The sequence below is a fragment of the Neolamprologus multifasciatus genome, chromosome 5, assembly GCF_963576455.1.
Source record: "Neolamprologus multifasciatus chromosome 5, fNeoMul1.2, whole genome shotgun sequence".
NCBI lineage: Eukaryota > Metazoa > Chordata > Actinopteri > Cichliformes > Cichlidae > Neolamprologus > Neolamprologus multifasciatus.
In genome coordinates, this window is record NC_140443.1 from 19,095,356 (window position 1) to 19,113,376 (window position 18,021).

General features: G+C 40.8%; 1 protein-coding gene and 1 long non-coding RNA gene across 7 annotated transcripts in view; both read left to right on the top strand.

Moving 5' to 3' along the window:
* The first annotated feature begins 909 nt into the window (after window positions 1–909).
* The window catches only part of bsnb (bassoon (presynaptic cytomatrix protein) b), an 80,252-nt gene continuing 63,140 nt past the window's right edge, over window positions 910–18,021 (top strand). For 4 of the 6 annotated variants that reach the window (XM_085158959.1, XM_085158958.1, XM_085158962.1 and 1 more), the window contains exons 1-2: window positions 910–1,258; window positions 10,072–10,462. In XM_085158959.1, coding sequence (XP_085015085.1) covers window positions 1,080–1,258; window positions 10,072–10,462 — 570 coding nt within the window. In that variant the 5' untranslated portion in view covers window positions 910–1,079. The remainder of the gene's footprint in view (window positions 1,259–10,071; window positions 10,463–18,021) is intronic. The other 2 variants (XM_085158963.1, XM_085158964.1) reach the window with 1 other exon arrangement.
* LOC146518437 (uncharacterized) lies at window positions 10,469–17,595 on the top strand. The gene is made up of 2 exons (XR_014874005.1): window positions 10,469–11,211; window positions 11,429–17,595. It is a non-coding gene; the product is annotated as an uncharacterized LOC146518437 (long non-coding RNA).

Below are 18,021 nucleotides of genomic sequence, written 5' to 3' on the forward strand. Positions count from 1 at the left end.
CTGAATAAAAAAGATGGATTACGTTAACAGGATTTTTTACTTTATGTCTTGCAAGAAAGCTAATTCAATTGTATTTTATTTATATAGTGCCAAATCGCAACAACAGTTGCCTCAAAGTGCTTAATTTTGTAAAGTAAACACAGTAATGCAGAGAAACCCCAACTATCAGACCTAACTAAAAGCAAGCGCCATGTCAATAGTGTGAAAGAAAAACTGACTTTTAACCGAAAGAAACCTCTGACAGAACCAGGCTCAGAGAGGGGCAGCCCACTACCATGATGGGCTGGGGGTGAGGAGAGGAAGACAGGACAAAAGACAGGCTGTGGAAGACATAGATTAATAATGATTAAATGCAGAGTGGTCTATAAACACACAGTGAGTAAAAAAGATAAGTGAAGAAGAAACGCTCAGTGCATCATGGGAAGCCCCCAGTAGTCTAGCCCTATTGCAGCATAATTAAGGTAGTACTGAAAGTTTTAAAGCTAATATTATAAGAGAGGTTGTCTGTCTTACAAATCTCCTGTTAACATTGCAAATATAATATTATTGGATTATTTCTAGCCACACCATTGGCTGGAAACTGCTTTGACACAATGTTTTGAAGTCTTTCAGTATTATTTTATTTCCTCTGACTGTCAGCAGGCTCACAAAAGCGAAACTGCAAAAAGTAGTCAGGCATCTCAAGCACACACTTCGCTTTGTTTGGTGTCTCCATCATTTAGGTTACTAAACAAACGGTCCATAAAGGAAACGACGTGCTCTGAATCAGGGATGCCTCACTGCTCTCCAGTCATGCGCCCTGGAGGTCTCGGGCCAGGGGAATTTGCGCCGTGGTGTCTCGAGGCTCGCTTGAGATAAGTGACCACCGTGCACGCGCACGTACGAGCCACACAAGTCACCACCCATTGCGTCAGCGCGCTCCCTCACCCTCTCCGTCAGCGCGCGTGCTCCGTGCGGGATGCTGAATTGTAGGTGATGATGGCGGAAGGGGAGCACCGCTGAGTTTCATCTGAGTTTTCACCACAGCTGTAGAACCATCTACAACATCGTTTCTGTCCATCGAGACCTATCCCGAGGCGATGGGGAACGAGGCCAGCATGGAAGGGGAGGGACAGGCGGGACAGCCCGGCCCCGCCGTCCCTGCAGCAGGGGCTCCGGCTTCCATTTCAGCACCACCGGACTCTGGACAGCTCATCAAGCCCAGCAATGGAGCGCCAGCCGGAGGAAGTGGGGCTGGACCCGGGCCGGGGATTAACAGGTAGCAGCAATAGCTAGGACGCTTCTCCGCCAAAGTGTGGAGAGGAATCGGGGAGGCTACACGGCAACGTGGTGTGTAGCGTACATTAGTAGCCTAACGATGTGCAGCGTAGATATAGGATCAACCGACTGCGTGTAGATAGACTTGAATGGGTGCTAAATTATTTATTTCAATATCACTGTCAACACAATTTACCACCACCCCCTTTCAGACCAATTGATGCTTTTTATTTGTAATTTTTTTGGCAGCACCGCCCTGTTAATAAGAAAATTAATATGCAACGGTCTCGATGTGCAATCACTAAAACGTAAATATGCTCTCAGACGTCTGAAGTATGAATTTACGCCCGTTTTCACGGTGTCTGTCCCGAGGCACCAGCAAGTATCATGAATGAAAGAGCGACATAGTGAGGCAGTGTTAAGTATATATATATATATATATATATATATATATATATATATATATATATGTGTGTGTGTGTGTGTGTTATATAATAATAATTGTAAATGATTCAAAGTGCACTGGATCTCACGTTGAAGGGCTCGATCGCTTCCATTACATGTTGATTTCCACCGAGCATGCCTCGACATCAGTGCTAGTAAATAGAGAGTCATGACAAATCACCTTCCACCTTGCAAGGAGACGTCTGTAGGATGACAAAGCTACCCTTAGATATCGCCAGCGTCAGTGGAAGAGCAGTGCCAGAGAGCATAACCCACAGCTGTCCCAGTTAACAGATCTCAGTCTCAGTCTCAAATCAATATGCATCCAGTGAAAATTGTTTTTTCCACTTTTCTGTGTACTGCACAGAAGAGAAAAAAAGAGCGTGATTTCCTCTCCTCAAGAGTGGTGCTCGCATCTCACCACAAGAAACCCAGACACTCAGCTCAGACGCGTTATGGCGTTGTGGCAGCTTCTCATGTGACAGCATCACCTTCAGATTAACAGGAACATACACTACATGAACCCCTACTCCCCCTAACACCCTCCCACCACCCCTCACTGGCTTATACTGACAGCAATGTCGGCTAATAAAATATTAGCCTTTCCCAAAAGCCAGCACAAATCATTAGTGTGATCACATGTAGCAGCCTGCAGGTCTGTGTTTTCTGTGTGGATGTGTGGGAGGGATTGCCCTTCCAACAAGATCTGATGTTGCCTTAATTATACAGTTCAGCAGTTGTAGACCTGAATATGCACATGCACAGTCACAGCTGCGTCTTACATTCGCCACACCTGCTTACAGTCTCTTTCCATAGATTTTAGCCTGATATTCAAAGATATGTGCTGATTTCTTCGTGCAACAGACGTCTGGTTTTTGATGCCTTTTTTTTTTTTGCATTGTGCTGCTGCTTAACTTCTTTTTTTTCCACAGTGAGTTTTAGTGGGCTTTATATGTGTGGTCTGCAAAAGGACACCGTACGCTTTTAATAATGTCCAGTCTTCTTCGTGTTTCTGTTCGTCCAAGCATTTACTGTTCATCCCGTCTATTCACTTTGGAACAGGTTTAAATCCTCATAGCTCCCTTGTAACCTCATGATTCTTTTATATCTTGATTTCTCTCTGGTATCCACCCTAAGGTATCTCATAAAGTGATGTCTACTGCTGAGAGACTGAGTGTACTAAAAGACAGAGGGAGGCATTATAAGAAATCGGCTGGGAGAGAGACAGAGAGTATATCATATGGCTAATTTAAGGTTGTGGCTGCACATTCAGTCTGAATCTTGCCTTAACATATTCCTTTACAAAGACCTTGTGAGTGTTTAAGAAATAATGAGACAATGCCTGGGTTGAGACTGTAGATAGGAGACTTTCATCTGAATGAAAATGAGGTGCACCATTTTATGAGTTTGCCTATTAATATGAGTAAGGGTATAATATGCTTTATATAGCTTTATTCAAAAGTAAGTTCCACGTAGGAGGTTTTTGGGATCAATTCTGACAGTTTTACATTTTATTTACTGCAGTTAGAGAACTCTATCTGAGCCCCTGTATGAGTCTGTGAAGCAAGGGGAGTCACTCTTCTGCTTCTTCTCTCTCATAACAGCTTTGACTAAGTGCATAGTCATCCTGACTTATTGACCATAACTGAAAGGCAGTCTGACACAAGCTCCAAATAGTTCCTGTTTACAGCGATGAGCTCAGTGTCCTGCTGCTTTGGCATCTCCTTATTTTCAGTCTAAAAACTCAACTGGTGGAGAACTGATATTGATATTAAATGCGGGTTTGAGTATTGATACTGGTACTTTACGAACCCAGACACAAGCAGAGTGCATGAAACCAATCACAAGTAATGGATACACTCAAATTCAAAGACTTTGAGCACACTCCAAATGCAAAGCAGTTCATATTGTTTATCACCAGGGAGGGGCATTTATAGAATATCATTGCTATTGTTATTGATTCTGATTATAGGTTAGAGCCTTCACCTTTTCTCTTATTGATTCCTGATTTGTTTCTTTGTGGAAATAAGAAGTCCTACACAGTTTTTCAGCATCAACACAATTGTTACATTATCTCTGTGGCTGAACACATTATAGTAACCGAGTAAAAAAAAAAGACTCAGTATGAGTTTGACATCATTGTTAGTCAATGCACAGCTGTCAGAAAAACAAGCCAGCATTGTTAAACGAATTGATAAGCTGGGAGGCAAAAGATTTAATTATTTGGAACCAGTTCTTCATCGCCATGCTTACTAATGACACTGTTATAAACAGAAAATGGATGTCTACCAGCGCTGCTACTTTATGGCGAAAAATCACAATCAGAGCTATTTTTGTCTATAATGAGATTGCGATTATTTAACACAATTACTCACAGATGGAAAAAAATAGCGGCATTATCAAACTTTCAAAAAAGAAGAAACTTATTTTATTAATTAAACTGATTAATACGTTTTACTCGTGAAGCTGGCTAAAACCACATATCCAAGTCAAGTACCATCTTCTTTGTGTTTTCAGGCTGTTCTGCGGATGAAACTGAACTTGGATGCCACATTGAATATTTTGGCATCCAATATTTGACTAGACTGTGTCCAGTCTAGTCACAACTACACACTGCGTTTTACCATCAGAGTAACAATCGCCACAAAACACAATACAGCTGTAGCTCACAGCTTGCGTGCTGTCTTTGAGGTTGCTTTTTGAAGGAACCTCTGCGTGATTTTTTGGGAAAGACCATTCGATGTGCTGAACCATGTTTCACATTTATGATGTGAGGCATTGCAGGATAAACTTAAAAGTTTCATCACTGCAACTACTACTTTTACATTTGTCCAGCAAGATTGGGAATATGTTGGCTCTAGAGTAAGCTTTCTCCTCATCTATGACTTGGCTGCTCATTTTTTAGGGGCAGCCAAGCTTGTCTGATGTTAAAGTATGAAAAGTGGTGTAAATAATGGAATCAAGAAGTGCTGTGCCCTCTAACAAAGCTATGCAACGTTGTCAGAGATGCTGTAATACACGCTTTATAACATTGATTTGGATCTTGTTGTCACAGCTTTTTTTTGCAGGTTTGATAAATTGAAAAAAAACTAATGGAAAATCATTCATTCTGTGTCTGACATATTTTCTGGTTTTTAGTGGCAACAACTAATAATCACTTTTCCTTATTTTTATATAATTTTTTTGCAGAAATTGCTTAAATGTGTGCCAACCCCTGCTTTGTTCCTCTTTAACCCCAATGATTCACTTAAACGCAGAAACACTCTTGTCTAATGTCCAGCGGCCATTGAATGACAGAATTAAATCTGCCCTGCTGGATAATTATGAAGCTGTAAGTGTTTCCTTCTGGGAAATAAACATAACCTTGTTACATTTTCTTTCTTTCCTTCTTCTTTTTGATGTGACGTACCCGGCGCTGATTGAAAAACAAGTGCGATAGTTGTTGATGCTTTTCGACAAACAGATACTTAATGGTGGATTTACATTTTACTGATACACTGAACATGCAATTGGACATTCGCATCAAATAATGCCATTAATCATGTGCACATCTCATTCATCACCCTAACCCTTTCTACTCTGACCTTTAAATGCTGCTAAATGGGAGGCACATTAATTCAGAAGCCTCAGCTACAGGTTCATTTCCAACAGAGAGAAAGCCTAAACCAGATACAAACACACTACATCACAAGTATTTAAACTATCATGCTGTAAAAATAGCCCTGATTTGCCGTGGACATGGGCTCTCTGGGGAATCTTGTTGGGTGCGGTTAGTTGCCAGTTGAGGTCTCTGTGGATCAGACTGTTCACACTTGGGACCTGGGAGTTATGAGAGCAGTGTAGTGTGACTAGATGGTCAGTATTTGTCTTTGAGTGTTTTTAATGTTGTGTCTGTAGCATCTCCACTGTATAGACTCTGAAATTTTATCCAGCTAAAATTAAGCACACATCAGTCTGATGACTACCCCTCTACCAACGGACCTAATTGGCACACCAGATGTCAGTGCGAGGACAATTTTTAATCCAAATGATAAAAGTAAATATAAATGAATGCCTGCTGTTTATTGTATAGCTGCAGTGGTTTTTATTGTTCATTAAACCCTTTCAAAGCAATGTAATGGGTTGGTATATTGTATAGGCCAGTAATTAGATTTTTATAAGGACAATGAGTACTGTTAGTTAAAACATGGACTACATGAAACTTTGCTGGGAGGAAAGATGGAAATGCACAAAAACACCAAGACTACGTTTTGGAAAAAAACCCTTTGATTTGATGTTAAAGGGAGCTGATGTTATTCTGTATTTAAACTGAAAACCGACTTGAACATTAGATGCTGATCAAAAAAGCTCTCAGCCATGACTCTTATGCTGGATATTTAATAGTGGATTAAGTTGAATTACTATGTCTATGGCCATCACTGTGCAAACAGCACTTTCAGTCTTTGTGGATACCCTCCTGTGCTGAAGTATTGACAGGATTATCATAACTAGTTTTGTCTCACCTGTCTCACATTACATCGCCAGTCTGTCAATGCCCACTGCATGTGTTTTAGCAAGCACCTAAAGGATGTACTACAGATAAGAAATCACACTCATACTGTATCTGTTTAGTCAATATTAGGGACCTACAAGTAACTAGCTAGATTAGCTTAGCCTGGAGCTTGGGAAAATATCAGAAACAGCTGGCCTGGCTCTGTCTGAGGGTAATGAAAAAAGCATGAGCATTTTTGCAGTACAAACTGAGGTTTCTCATGTGACATCATGCACACATTGCTTAATTTGTCAGACATATTGGATGTGATACAACCACCGGTTGCTAGGGCTAAATGTGTGCGCCCCAACTGGTTGGCAGGTGTTTCCTCGAGGTTTCTGGCTGTTGCTGGATGAAATCATTTGCTTTGGGTGCTAGCACTGCAACAGACTGGCGTGGTGGTGTACCCCGCCCTCCCACGACCCTGAATTGGATAAACAAAAGAGAATGGATGCATGGATGCTAGCAGATTGTCACAGTTGCGTGTAGTCTTTCACGTTTGTCTAAAAAATACTCACTAACTACTAGCCCAAGGGTGTTATAACTTCAAAAAGTGAGAGGCAAACCTGAGATGGAGAAGGGTCACCTTCAAAGCAAAAATTGTGGCTCAGTGCTGCAGACAACATGTTTCAGAAGGTGCAACTTTTACTTTGAAGGCAAAGCTTCTCCATTTCTGGTTTGTGTTGTACTTTTTAAAGTTTTACTACAACTTGAAGAGCTTACCAGCATTTTGCAGATGAGTGCATCACTCCTATGACAATCAGAAGGAGGTTTTCAGGAACTAGTTGGGGAACAAACATTTGCCCCTATAAACAGGCGTTTGCTACGGGGTGGACTGTAGACTTGTGTGACTGGAGCTTTATCAATCACTTTCACAGTGATTGCAGTCAACCTCCAGCAAAAAACCTAAAAACTAATGTTTGCCTCATGACCAGTGTTGGACAGATGGCCTGTGTAACCAGGGGCTTATTCGCTTTATTCTACATAGTCAGCGTGATTGTCACGTGTCCAAAAGTTGTCAGCACCTACATGTTTTTTGCTGTTGTCCGTTGATGGGAAACCTTCAGCTACATTAGACAGGGATAAGATTTTTCACAGTAAAACAAAGGTATGCTAAATGTTTCTCTCTGCAGTTAACTTATATTACTCTTCTCATATGAAAGTGGTATAAATTTTCCCATCTAATTCTTGGCAATTCAGGGAATAGTGTTTCCTGTAATACTAAAAATTTCCTCTGAGATTTTCATTGTCTTGCATTTCAATTTTTAATTAATGTGACATTGGGATATTGTCACATGGATGATTAAGGCTGAGTAGACAATCTAATCATCTTTCTGCTTATTCGCGATCTAAAGTTTCACATGGGGCTCCCCAGCACGAAAGACTGGCAACACACAAATGCTTTACTATCCACTTTGTGAAGCAGTCTCTAGTGCTTTTGCCACAAAGCCACAAGTTGTTCTCAGTGGATTACCACTTACTGATGGATGAGAACATTTGAAGAAATCTTTTGAAAAAGTGTCCTCAAGTTTAAACTATGTTTTTGACTCTCATTAAGCCATGGTGCCTGAGGCTTTACATAAACCACAAGAGATTCCACTTAGTGCCTCTGTGTTTTAAATTGCAATTATTTTCTGAAAATTACCTTGACATAGACTTAAATGTAGACTGTACAGTGGATCAACGGTAAGACGCATCAGCTACTAAAAAATGTTCATTTATCTGAGGGTTTCATGTCTGAATGCTCACCTTCGTAAAATCAGCAGCAGTGGCGGGAATCACGCCGAGTCACACCTGATAACATTAAGTATCCTTTTCAACATAGCGCGTCTGAATGCATGGAGTCAAATCCATTATTGGATTGGCGCACACAACACTGTACTGTGTTTATTCAGAGTGAGAGAGTTTCATGCATTTGTGCACACAGCACAACAGCAGTACTTCATTAATTAGTTATGTGAGATTATCCCTGACATTGAGACAGGATTGATCAGGATCTCACTGCAAATTACATTATGTACTTCACTTCAGGCAGGTGAACTGTAGTTTATAAGCTACATTTGTATACGTACAAGTTTGTATGGATCTATTCCCGTAACCACATACACAATGTGGCTCCTATGGTGATCAAAACAACTATCGCATTACAGCTGCTAATCAAAGAAAAGTTAAAATAATTCATTAAATGTTACTTAGTGTACTTAGTGTCAGATCTTGCTCATACTACATAATATTGTGTGAAACTGGTAACTGCTCTGTCAATGTTCCCTGAGGATTATTAACATAAAACTGACCCATATGAATCACCGAATGCCTACATTTTAAATATTCATGAAGCCAGCAATGTTACATATCCCATGTCTGAGAAGGAATGAGTGTAGCCTCAGAAGTACTGAAAGTGATGGTCCGCCATAGACTGTCAGCAACTGTGTGAATTTCAAGTTCACAGTCGATAGATGAAAAGTAAAGATTTTCCCGATGGGCTCACTGCAGTAAACACAGAGCTCCTGTAGAGAGTTGAACAAGGTTAGAGTTTTGTAGCAACTCAAGTGTTTGCCAATGAGTCACAATTGCTAACATGCTCTATTTTAATTCCTTTATTCTCCCCATTATCGCCACACTTCCCTCACTGTGGATCCAGGGCTGCTGCTTCGACTGTCTTTGAAGATGACGGCCATGACTAAACAAGGTCTAAGTTGTTATGACAGTGGAAATCCTCCGCTCCTATTTAACTGTTGGCACCACTGCCTGAAGGCCAGGGTGTGCAAGAAAACCCAAAGTTTACAGTCCTGATACGCCACCTTTGTTCCACCCCAAACAGAATGCTGAGGCGAGAACAGACCAGCACTTTACAGAAAGAGGCACTATAAAATAGGCAGCATTTGATTTACTCCTGGCCTCTGTTTTGAGTGGTCTGCTATCACATCATGAACCACAATACAATCTTTTAATGATGATGCATCTCCTAATGTATCTCAGAGCTGAAGGACTCCAAAATGCACCCATTATGAAGAAGCACTGCTGCTTATTTATATTCAGTAGCTGTTACAGCTATAAAAGCCCACTTAAGAAAAAGTCAAATGCAATGCATTTAAAATATATACTAATTTATTATAAAGGAAAAGGTCAGAAAAACAAAGTTAGGTTCCTTTGTTTTCCTAAGTCTATACCCAGAAACACCACGTTTCTCTTAATGATGTTCACCATTCTTCTTTCAGTACTTTCAATCACTCCAAAAGGCTGCTGTGGTTATTTTCTTAAAGTTTCTGCATGTTAACAAAAGAAAAAAAACAAAAAGCTTGTAACCCCATGTAGTTACTTCCAGCAGAGAGTGTAATGAGTTTTTATTTCGGTGTTCTCGTTTATTCAATAGATGGCCTTGCATTCATGAGTAAAAAATAGCATGGACTGGGTGTTTGCAAATGTGTGTTTATAAGAATAAGCGCGTTAACTGGACTCAGGGACTTTATTTGTCACAGACACAGTGGATATGTGTGCTTCAGTGCAGTCTGATATAGTGATCATAAAGCCATTTCCAGCAAGCGAACCTGAACAGGATTTTAAAATGTATGACTTTAAAAGTGTAAAATGTACATAAAGTGTGTAAAACTCAGTCTTGACCTTGCAAAGGGTGAATGAGAGAATAGCTGAGAAGCTTCTAGAGTTTTTTCCAGAGCTAAAGCCTTTCCTATCCCTAGACGAATAGAAACAGAAATATTTTCATGCCCAGTTGGCTCTCAGTTTAAACAATAGTCTCTTTGTTAAACTGGTTATACTCCTAGCTTAGGACACAGATCTAATGTACACCTTGTTTTGTGTTCTGTTTACCTCTCTGTCAGGCCACCTCCATCAGACTCAGGACCTAAAGCAGGCGGCCAGATCGGTCATGGGACAGGTGACAGGTTGGCTTCCCATGACACCCCACAGCATGCTGCGCCTCATGGAGAGCAAGGCCAGGGCCACGTGGCCAGGAAGAGTCTGCAGGTGGACGTCGGTAGTAGCAGAACTGGGAGGTCCCCTTCTGCGTCCCCAGACCGAGGCAGTGTCCCCACCTCCCCTTACTCTGTGCCTCAAATAGCACCCATGCCCAGCAGCAAACTGTGCCCCGTCTGCAAAACCACCGACTTGATGGGCACTGGGGATGACAAGCCGAACATCAACACCTGCACGCAGTGCCGCTCCATGGTGTGCAACCAGTGTGGCTTCAACCCAAACCCTCACCTAACAGAGGTAGGTGGATCTGCTTCACCAAGATGTTTTTATTTTCAAGGATTGTTCTCTTTTATCTTTCACTACAGCAGACCAGTGCCACATAGTAAAGGTGAATTCATCTGTTTCCTGGTTACTGTCAGTGAGGGAGTTACAAACGTAGTGAGCATCTGCCATGGTGCATTCGCACGGAAACAAAAACATCTCAAATACTGCTAAAAAGGTTAAAAAAAATGCAACCGTGTAATCGACTGCACAAACATATTTGGAATGAATTCAGGCATACAGCATTGCAGACTGCCTCAGAGCTAAAGAGAATAAAAGGAAGAGGGTGACTCTCTAATGTTGACAAACTGAGCACGATTTTCCTTGTAATTTTGATCTGCTTTAAAATAGGACCAAGTCTAAACACCATCAGGTTTTGTTTGTTGTCGCATGATTGTATTATTTTCATCATCAGTCAAATATGTGTACTGCACGTCTAAAGTCCTGTCAGTATAAACTTACCTGGGACGTTAGGAGGTACACCTTGCTAGTACCACGTTGGATCCTCTTTTGCCTTCAGGCCTGTCTTAACACTTTATAGCATAGATTCAACAAGATGATGGAAACATCTGTCAGAGATTTTGGTCCACATGATAGCATCACACAGGTGCTGCAGATTTGAGTACTGTGAAATCATTTTCATGTTCATGAAAGCAGTTTGAGATGAGTTGAGCTTTGTGGCATGAAGTGTTCTCTTGCTGGAAGCAGCCACTGGGACAGAAATGGTCAGCAACAAATTTTTTGGAAGAGGCTGTGTTGTTTCAACAATCATTAGTTGGGACTAAACTCATCAAAGTAGACTCATCAGACCAGGCAATGTTTTGTCAGTCGTCTGTTTTCCAATTTCAGTTGGAGTCCGTGAATCTGCTTCAAGGTTCAACATGTCGTGGGTTCAGAGATGATCTACTGCACTTGGTTGTATTGAGTTGTTGTTTGAGTTAGTGTTTCCTTCCATCCTCCTCTGACCTATGGCATCAACCAACCACCTTTGCCGATATTTTCACTTTTTTGGACCATTTTCTGTAAACCCTAGACATGGTTGTTTGATAGGAGATCACCAGTTTCCAAAACACTCACATACCAGACCACCCCATCCATCAGACAACAACAGTTTCAACTTCAGCAGGTCGTATTGACTACATGCCTAAACATGATTGGTTGCAGCCATGTGACTGACTCTTTATTAGGGATGGGTATCGAAAACCGGTTCTTGTTGAGAACCGGTTCCCACTGTTTCGATTCCTTGGAATTGTTTGCAAATGATTCCCTTATCGATTCCAGTCGCCCCGAATGACGTCACCACGTTGCGGAGCGTCATTTACCTGGCAGGAAACATGGCGGCTCAAACGCTCAAAAGTTTGATTATACTTTACGAGAACGGATGACAACAGGGCAACTTGCAATACTTGCAAAGTAGATATTTCATTTAAGGGAGGAAACACTACGAATATGCAAAAGCATTTGCTCACAAAACACGCGATGACCTTAAATGAATGTCGTGTTTTTAATTCCGCTCCGGACTCGTGAATCTCAACCCAGCAGCATCAGTAACGTTTGCACGTCCTCTCCCGTTAATGCGGCAGGTAAATAATCAACTAACAATGCATATTATGTTAGCGCGATCTGCCTTATTACAAAACCTGCCATTACTGTGCATTTAGGTGACCATGATGAGAGAGACAGACAGAGTCTGGCTCAGATGCTGGCAGTTCTCGCTGCAGTCTACCGGTAGCGTCTCCTTTCAGGCCAGGATAGACGAATGTCACCGAGAAGTGACTAAGTTTGTGGTAAAAGGCTTGCACCCGTTTGCCACAGCAGATGCCACCGATTTTCAGTAAGTGAATGTGTTTAATTGTAGGCAGGGACATTACTGGATATTCTTGTGTAATTGCTACAGAATAATTTATGTTATACTTTGTTATTGCTACAGAATAATATTTATTTTATTATTTTACATTTACAATTTTTTTTCCTGGGGACCCTGTGACACCCCATTAAAGAGCCATAGGCTGTGGATCTCTTAAGATCACACTGCTGTAAGGCCATGTTACTCCTAAATTTCTATCTTGTTCAAAGAGAAGATATAAAACAAAGTTCTAAGCTAATCGACCCTAGTGTTCTCCTTTTTTAAAAAGAATTGATAAGAGAATCGATAAATAATCGAATCGTTAAACAGAATCGAAAATGGAATCGTAATCGTAAAAATCTTATCAATACCCATCCCTACTCTTTATGATGAACAGGTCTACCTAACTAACAAAGTGGCCGGTGAGTGTACAAACTGACTCATTCGTTGCTGTAGTGGAGGTCAGTCATTGGTGTCCTTTGCTTCTACGGGTTATCAGTAATTGAACTCAGTACCTGCTCACATTCCAACAGCTATTTCACCAGCTGTCGCCATGGTCTCTGGCTGCTGCACTGCCAGTCTTTTCCTGTACACCCTTTGTAACGTCACAGTGGTGTACGCATTTTTTTTTGAAGTGGGTGATTCAGGTGCTACAATTTGGTTTAATTTGTCTTTTGAATGTTATTTCTCATTGACATTTATGAGTAATGCTGTTGATGACAATTGTTATCAAGTTGGCTCTGACTGACTCGTGGGTTGAATTGCACCAAATGAATGGGAGTCAAGATGTGAATTAGATGCATGTTGTTTGAGAGCTGTGAACTTCTGCTCTAGCCATGATTTCTCTTGATAGGTGAAGTATTTAATAGTTTGGTGGGCTTATAATCTTTCATCTGCAAAGACCTGGTTGTATGCGCTTTTCTAAGGTGCATAGTAATATATTACTCACCTCCTACTAGCCATAATAAATCAGAGGCTCTTACCTCTAAAGCAAACTCTGTTGTTTATTCAGCTAATCTATCTTTACATAACACTTATGTGAAGTATATTGTGCCTGAATAGTATACATCCATCCTTTCTGACAAGCACATCCTAATCATGCCCAGAGCCTCTTCTGAAAAATCTGAACAGATTCTTATATCATCCCAAAAAAGGAGCACAACACATTACCCCATCATTCACAATCATTCATATGCATCTAAACACTCATCACTGTTAACAGGTAGCTAAGAAAGCCTATTGCCTTCGTCTGAAAATAAATCACTTGCCTAATTTGAATTAGGCCATGCTTCACTGTAACTGTGAGTCAAGTGTGGCTGTGTCATCTGTCACAAAGTTTCAAATCAACTTCACTGAGTCATGTTGCAAATTGAAGCCAAGATGCAATGGCAGTTACGCTGGCCTACAGGCTATCAGAGCGACCGTAGGCTGAGTAAATATTAGGATGCAGAATATAATGTTTAGGTTTTTTAAACGATAAATGCGTGCATGTAAATGTACTGCCCAACGGGTGTGTGTAAGCTTGATGACATGTATGCATCAGGTGCATAAGAGAGGAGACCGCAAACATTGGAAGAAGAAAGCAGTGGGAAATGGAAAGATGAGAAAGAAAAAAGCATGGACCAAAGTGAAAACAGACAGTAAAGAATAGATCATGGCAGGGAGTGAAGGAGAGCATGGCAGTAAAGAGAACAGCGGAGGTGGGTGCTTTTCAGCTCAGGCTTGGTGTGCTTGTCAGATCCTGACAGAGAGAGAGAAACAGGGAGGGAAAATGTCCAGCCTCTGGAGACCTGAAGATTTACCCCCTTAACCTACTTAGGATGGATTTGGCTTCAGCCTCACTGCAGCATATCTAAAACAGCCTTATCACTCATCAGTGAAACTGATGACAACCAAGGTGATGATAATGCAGAAGATGACGATGGAATTACGATTACAGTGATGGGAACTGGCCCAGAGAAAGGATAGCCATGGCAAGGCCGTGTCAAAATCCACACAGGGATTCTCTTGATTCTTAATAGTAAAATATTTGTATATAAACATACATCCTGTCCTGTATAATAACAAGGTTTTGGGATTTTCTAAGATTATAATCTTGTTTTCATTTGAACATTTGGTGATTTGTGTGAAAAATTACCTGAAGAATTTTCTCATTCGTTGTAGTTTCAGGATTAGTCCTGTGATGACAACACACTATTAGTCATGGACCACTTCTTGTGCAAGAGATGTGTGTCTGCAAATAGTTTACAGAGACCCACTGAAGTCCCCCAGATTATCAGGATAATATGAGCAAAAATCTGTCATTGAAGAGGATTTCCCATTAAATCACAGAAAGATGGCAGTGCCGATTAAAGTCCTGATAGCTGTGGATGATTTCATGTTTGGATTTTTGAGCACAGACTCAAATAGCGGGGCTAGCCTGGATTTTCTTTTAAGAAGCCACATTATCTTGTAAAGAGAATCTCTCTTCACTCTTTGAGGGGTGAAGATAATTGTTCCAATGCACGTCAGAGCTGTGTTAAACTACCTCTTGATGGTAATGCAATTTGGATGTAAACAGCGAGCGACAAATGGATCTCACAGACCGCATCTGTTACGTGGCTGTCACTCAAGCTGAGAAGACAAGTTTTATTTAGACATGATAGCTACGAATTCAGGCATGCCAGCTACTAACTCAGACTTACATGTGATGTGACGTAGGTAGCACCGAAATGAGAAAACGAGAAAGCCAGAAAGGCAAGAAATGAGACGGTCTAAAGGCAGGCTTAGAACAACAAAGAACAAGAGCAGTGAGAGAGATACTGAGAATACCACAGACATTCTCCCCTGACAATGTTCTCCCACCACCATACAGGGGAACATCTGCTTCATAATTGGTCCAATTTCTATTTATAGACCCTACCCTCCTTCTGTCTGCAACGGTGGCCCGGTCCTGAGAAGCCACAGCTGAAAGGAGGGAGAGAGAGACAGAGCTGGTTGAAAAAGCTGTGCAGTAGCAGGAGGAGACAGAACGGGAGGAGAAAAAAAAGCATCATCATAAATTAACCATAATAGCCAGAGTGTTCGTACTGACACTATCTATCTCTGCATAAATTCAGCGTAGGGAGAAAAAATACTCCAACAACAACAAAATGGAGAAACAAATCAGAAAACAATGCTAAGATGCTTTTGAAAACTAAATTTTTTCTTCATACAGTTTGGTGATGAAGACACACCCCTGACATGGAGCTGAAACATTCTTCAAACAAGTCATGAAACAATGACTCTTTAAAGTCTTTGTTTCAGAAATGCCTTGGAGGTTCTTCTCTTTCTTTCTTTCTTTTTTTTTTTTTTTATCAACAATCCCACAAGCTGAAAGAGCAGTTTTAACAAATGCTCCCACACAGAAGCACTCTATCTCCTCATTCGAGTTTAAAATATAGCAGGTAGGTGGCCACAGTTTACAGTTGCAGTAGATAGATTTAGCAACCAAACCAAAAGCAGTAATATCGATTTGGACTCTAAACAATAAAATGTTTCCAATCAAGATCAGAGAAAAAGCTTCGGTAATCAGATGAAACGGGCAGACGTTCAGTATAAAAAAAGGGAGAAACCCACTGTACTACATCTGTTAGGCACCAAACAGCAGACAATGTTAAAAACTGGCCTCGTAGACACTGTGTACTGAAAACCACAGATTAGATATAAAAGCTGTCATTGTTATTTATTTCTAGCTTCAAATGGAGGATTTTTGCCATCTTGGTTTTGAAACTGGACACATTGAGTGAGGCACAGGCCTGACTGAAAAACTGAGGCTCACTACATACTCTTTGGCTAGTCATATGTCTGACAAAAGAAAAAAAACAAACATCCCTCTAAAAGGCATAAATTCAATTACCCTTGAAACTAGAAACTGAGACCACAAACTGATCAGGAAAGCATATACTGGGTGCACAGCTGGACGTCTTTTGTACACAAGCTTACAGTTAAACACTACATTTCTCAGTCAGACATGGGACTGTTTAAATCGACTTTAATGCTCTAAAGTTCTAATCCCAAGGCTGAAAATCAATTTTCTCAAGCGACACCAACCAGGGAGAGCAAGCTGTCCATAGTGTCATAAGTAAACATTCTGTAATTTTCAAGCGTGCTCGAAGGCAGCTTTGTGGGTTGTGAGTGTTTCAGGTATGGTATTGATCCCAGTTTGACCTTAAACTTGTGATTACTTCTAAACTTTTAGAAAGTGTGCTATGTTCTTCAAACTGAGGGCTACTTGAGTCTTTTGCCGAGCTAAAAGGAATAAAAGAAGGAGTCTATCTGCATATGTGTGACTGTTTATATTGCTTAAATAAAGTTCAACCAGTCTGCTTTCTGTTCGGAAAGAATTTGTCTGTTCATATGAATTTGTCATATGGTGTAGAGCAGCTTGAATGCAGACTCCTGAACAAACTGATGATGAATCCAGAAACAGGCAAATATGGTCCAAAATCCAAAAGAATAACACAGGTGCCTCACACACGTAACAAAAACAAGAGGATTATATATTTAGTCAGAGTAACACAAACACATGGGTGTACTGTCTCTCTTGCACTCACGGCAGGTACACAGTATGATGCTACAAAGAACTGAGGCCAGGTAATCGAGGAAAGTGGACACAGGAGGGTAACGAGACACAGCTGAAACTAATTAAAACAACACAAGGAAGTAAATACAAGGCACAAAAAACAAATAACTACCAAAGTAAAACAGGAAGTGAGTAACAGAAACACAGAATATAAAGCACTTCACAAAAGAGGACTAATAAGATCTCATAGAAAAGAAACTGTAACAAAGTATCAAAAGCTAACGAGGACTACATGCAAGGAATCAAACTGAAAGAACTGCTGGAGAAGAAAGGATGTGTACTGTTAAATGTTATTATAGTTTCCATTTTTTGTTGCTAGAAATTGTGGAGATGCAGAGTAAAATTCTTAATTTTTCCCATAGCCGAGGCCTTGCACTATTTGGACAAAAATATTGAGCCACACCCCTTAATCTTTGAATTCAGCTGTTTACTGTGCCATTGCCATGGGTGTGTAAAAGCAAACAACTGGCCATGAAGTCTTTCTTTACAAACATTTGGGAAACAATGGGTCATTCTAGAGAGCTCGATGTATTTGAGCATGATGCTGTAATATGATGCCACCGTTGAAACAAATCACTTCATGATGATTTTTTTTTTACCTCCTAGATATTTCATAACCAACTGTGAGTGGTGTTATTGCATAGTGGAAGCGTTCAGGAACCACAGCAACTCAGCCCAAGTGTTTACAAAACGGGGTTGCTGAGTGTTGAGGCTCATAGTGCGTAAAAGTCACCAACACTCTGCTGACTCAATAACCTCCTCTGGCATTAACATCAGCACAAAAACTGCGCCGGCAGCTTCTGGGCATGGGTGTAAGGCGTAGTACTTGAGTCGATATAGTGCATGTTTGTTTTTGGAATGACACAAACACAAGCGTTCTGTTTGAAAGTTTTAAGGTCTTTCAGATTTTCATCACATTAGCACTTAGTGTTTAGTGAGATGACATTTGCCATTAGCAGATGTTATTCTATTTGCCCAATAAACAGTCAGCAAGGCTGACACAGGCAATCGGATTGGCTGATATGTTGGTGCATTGCAGAAAAAATAGTTTTTTCTGTATGTTGCTGTATGTTTTCAGGGACATAA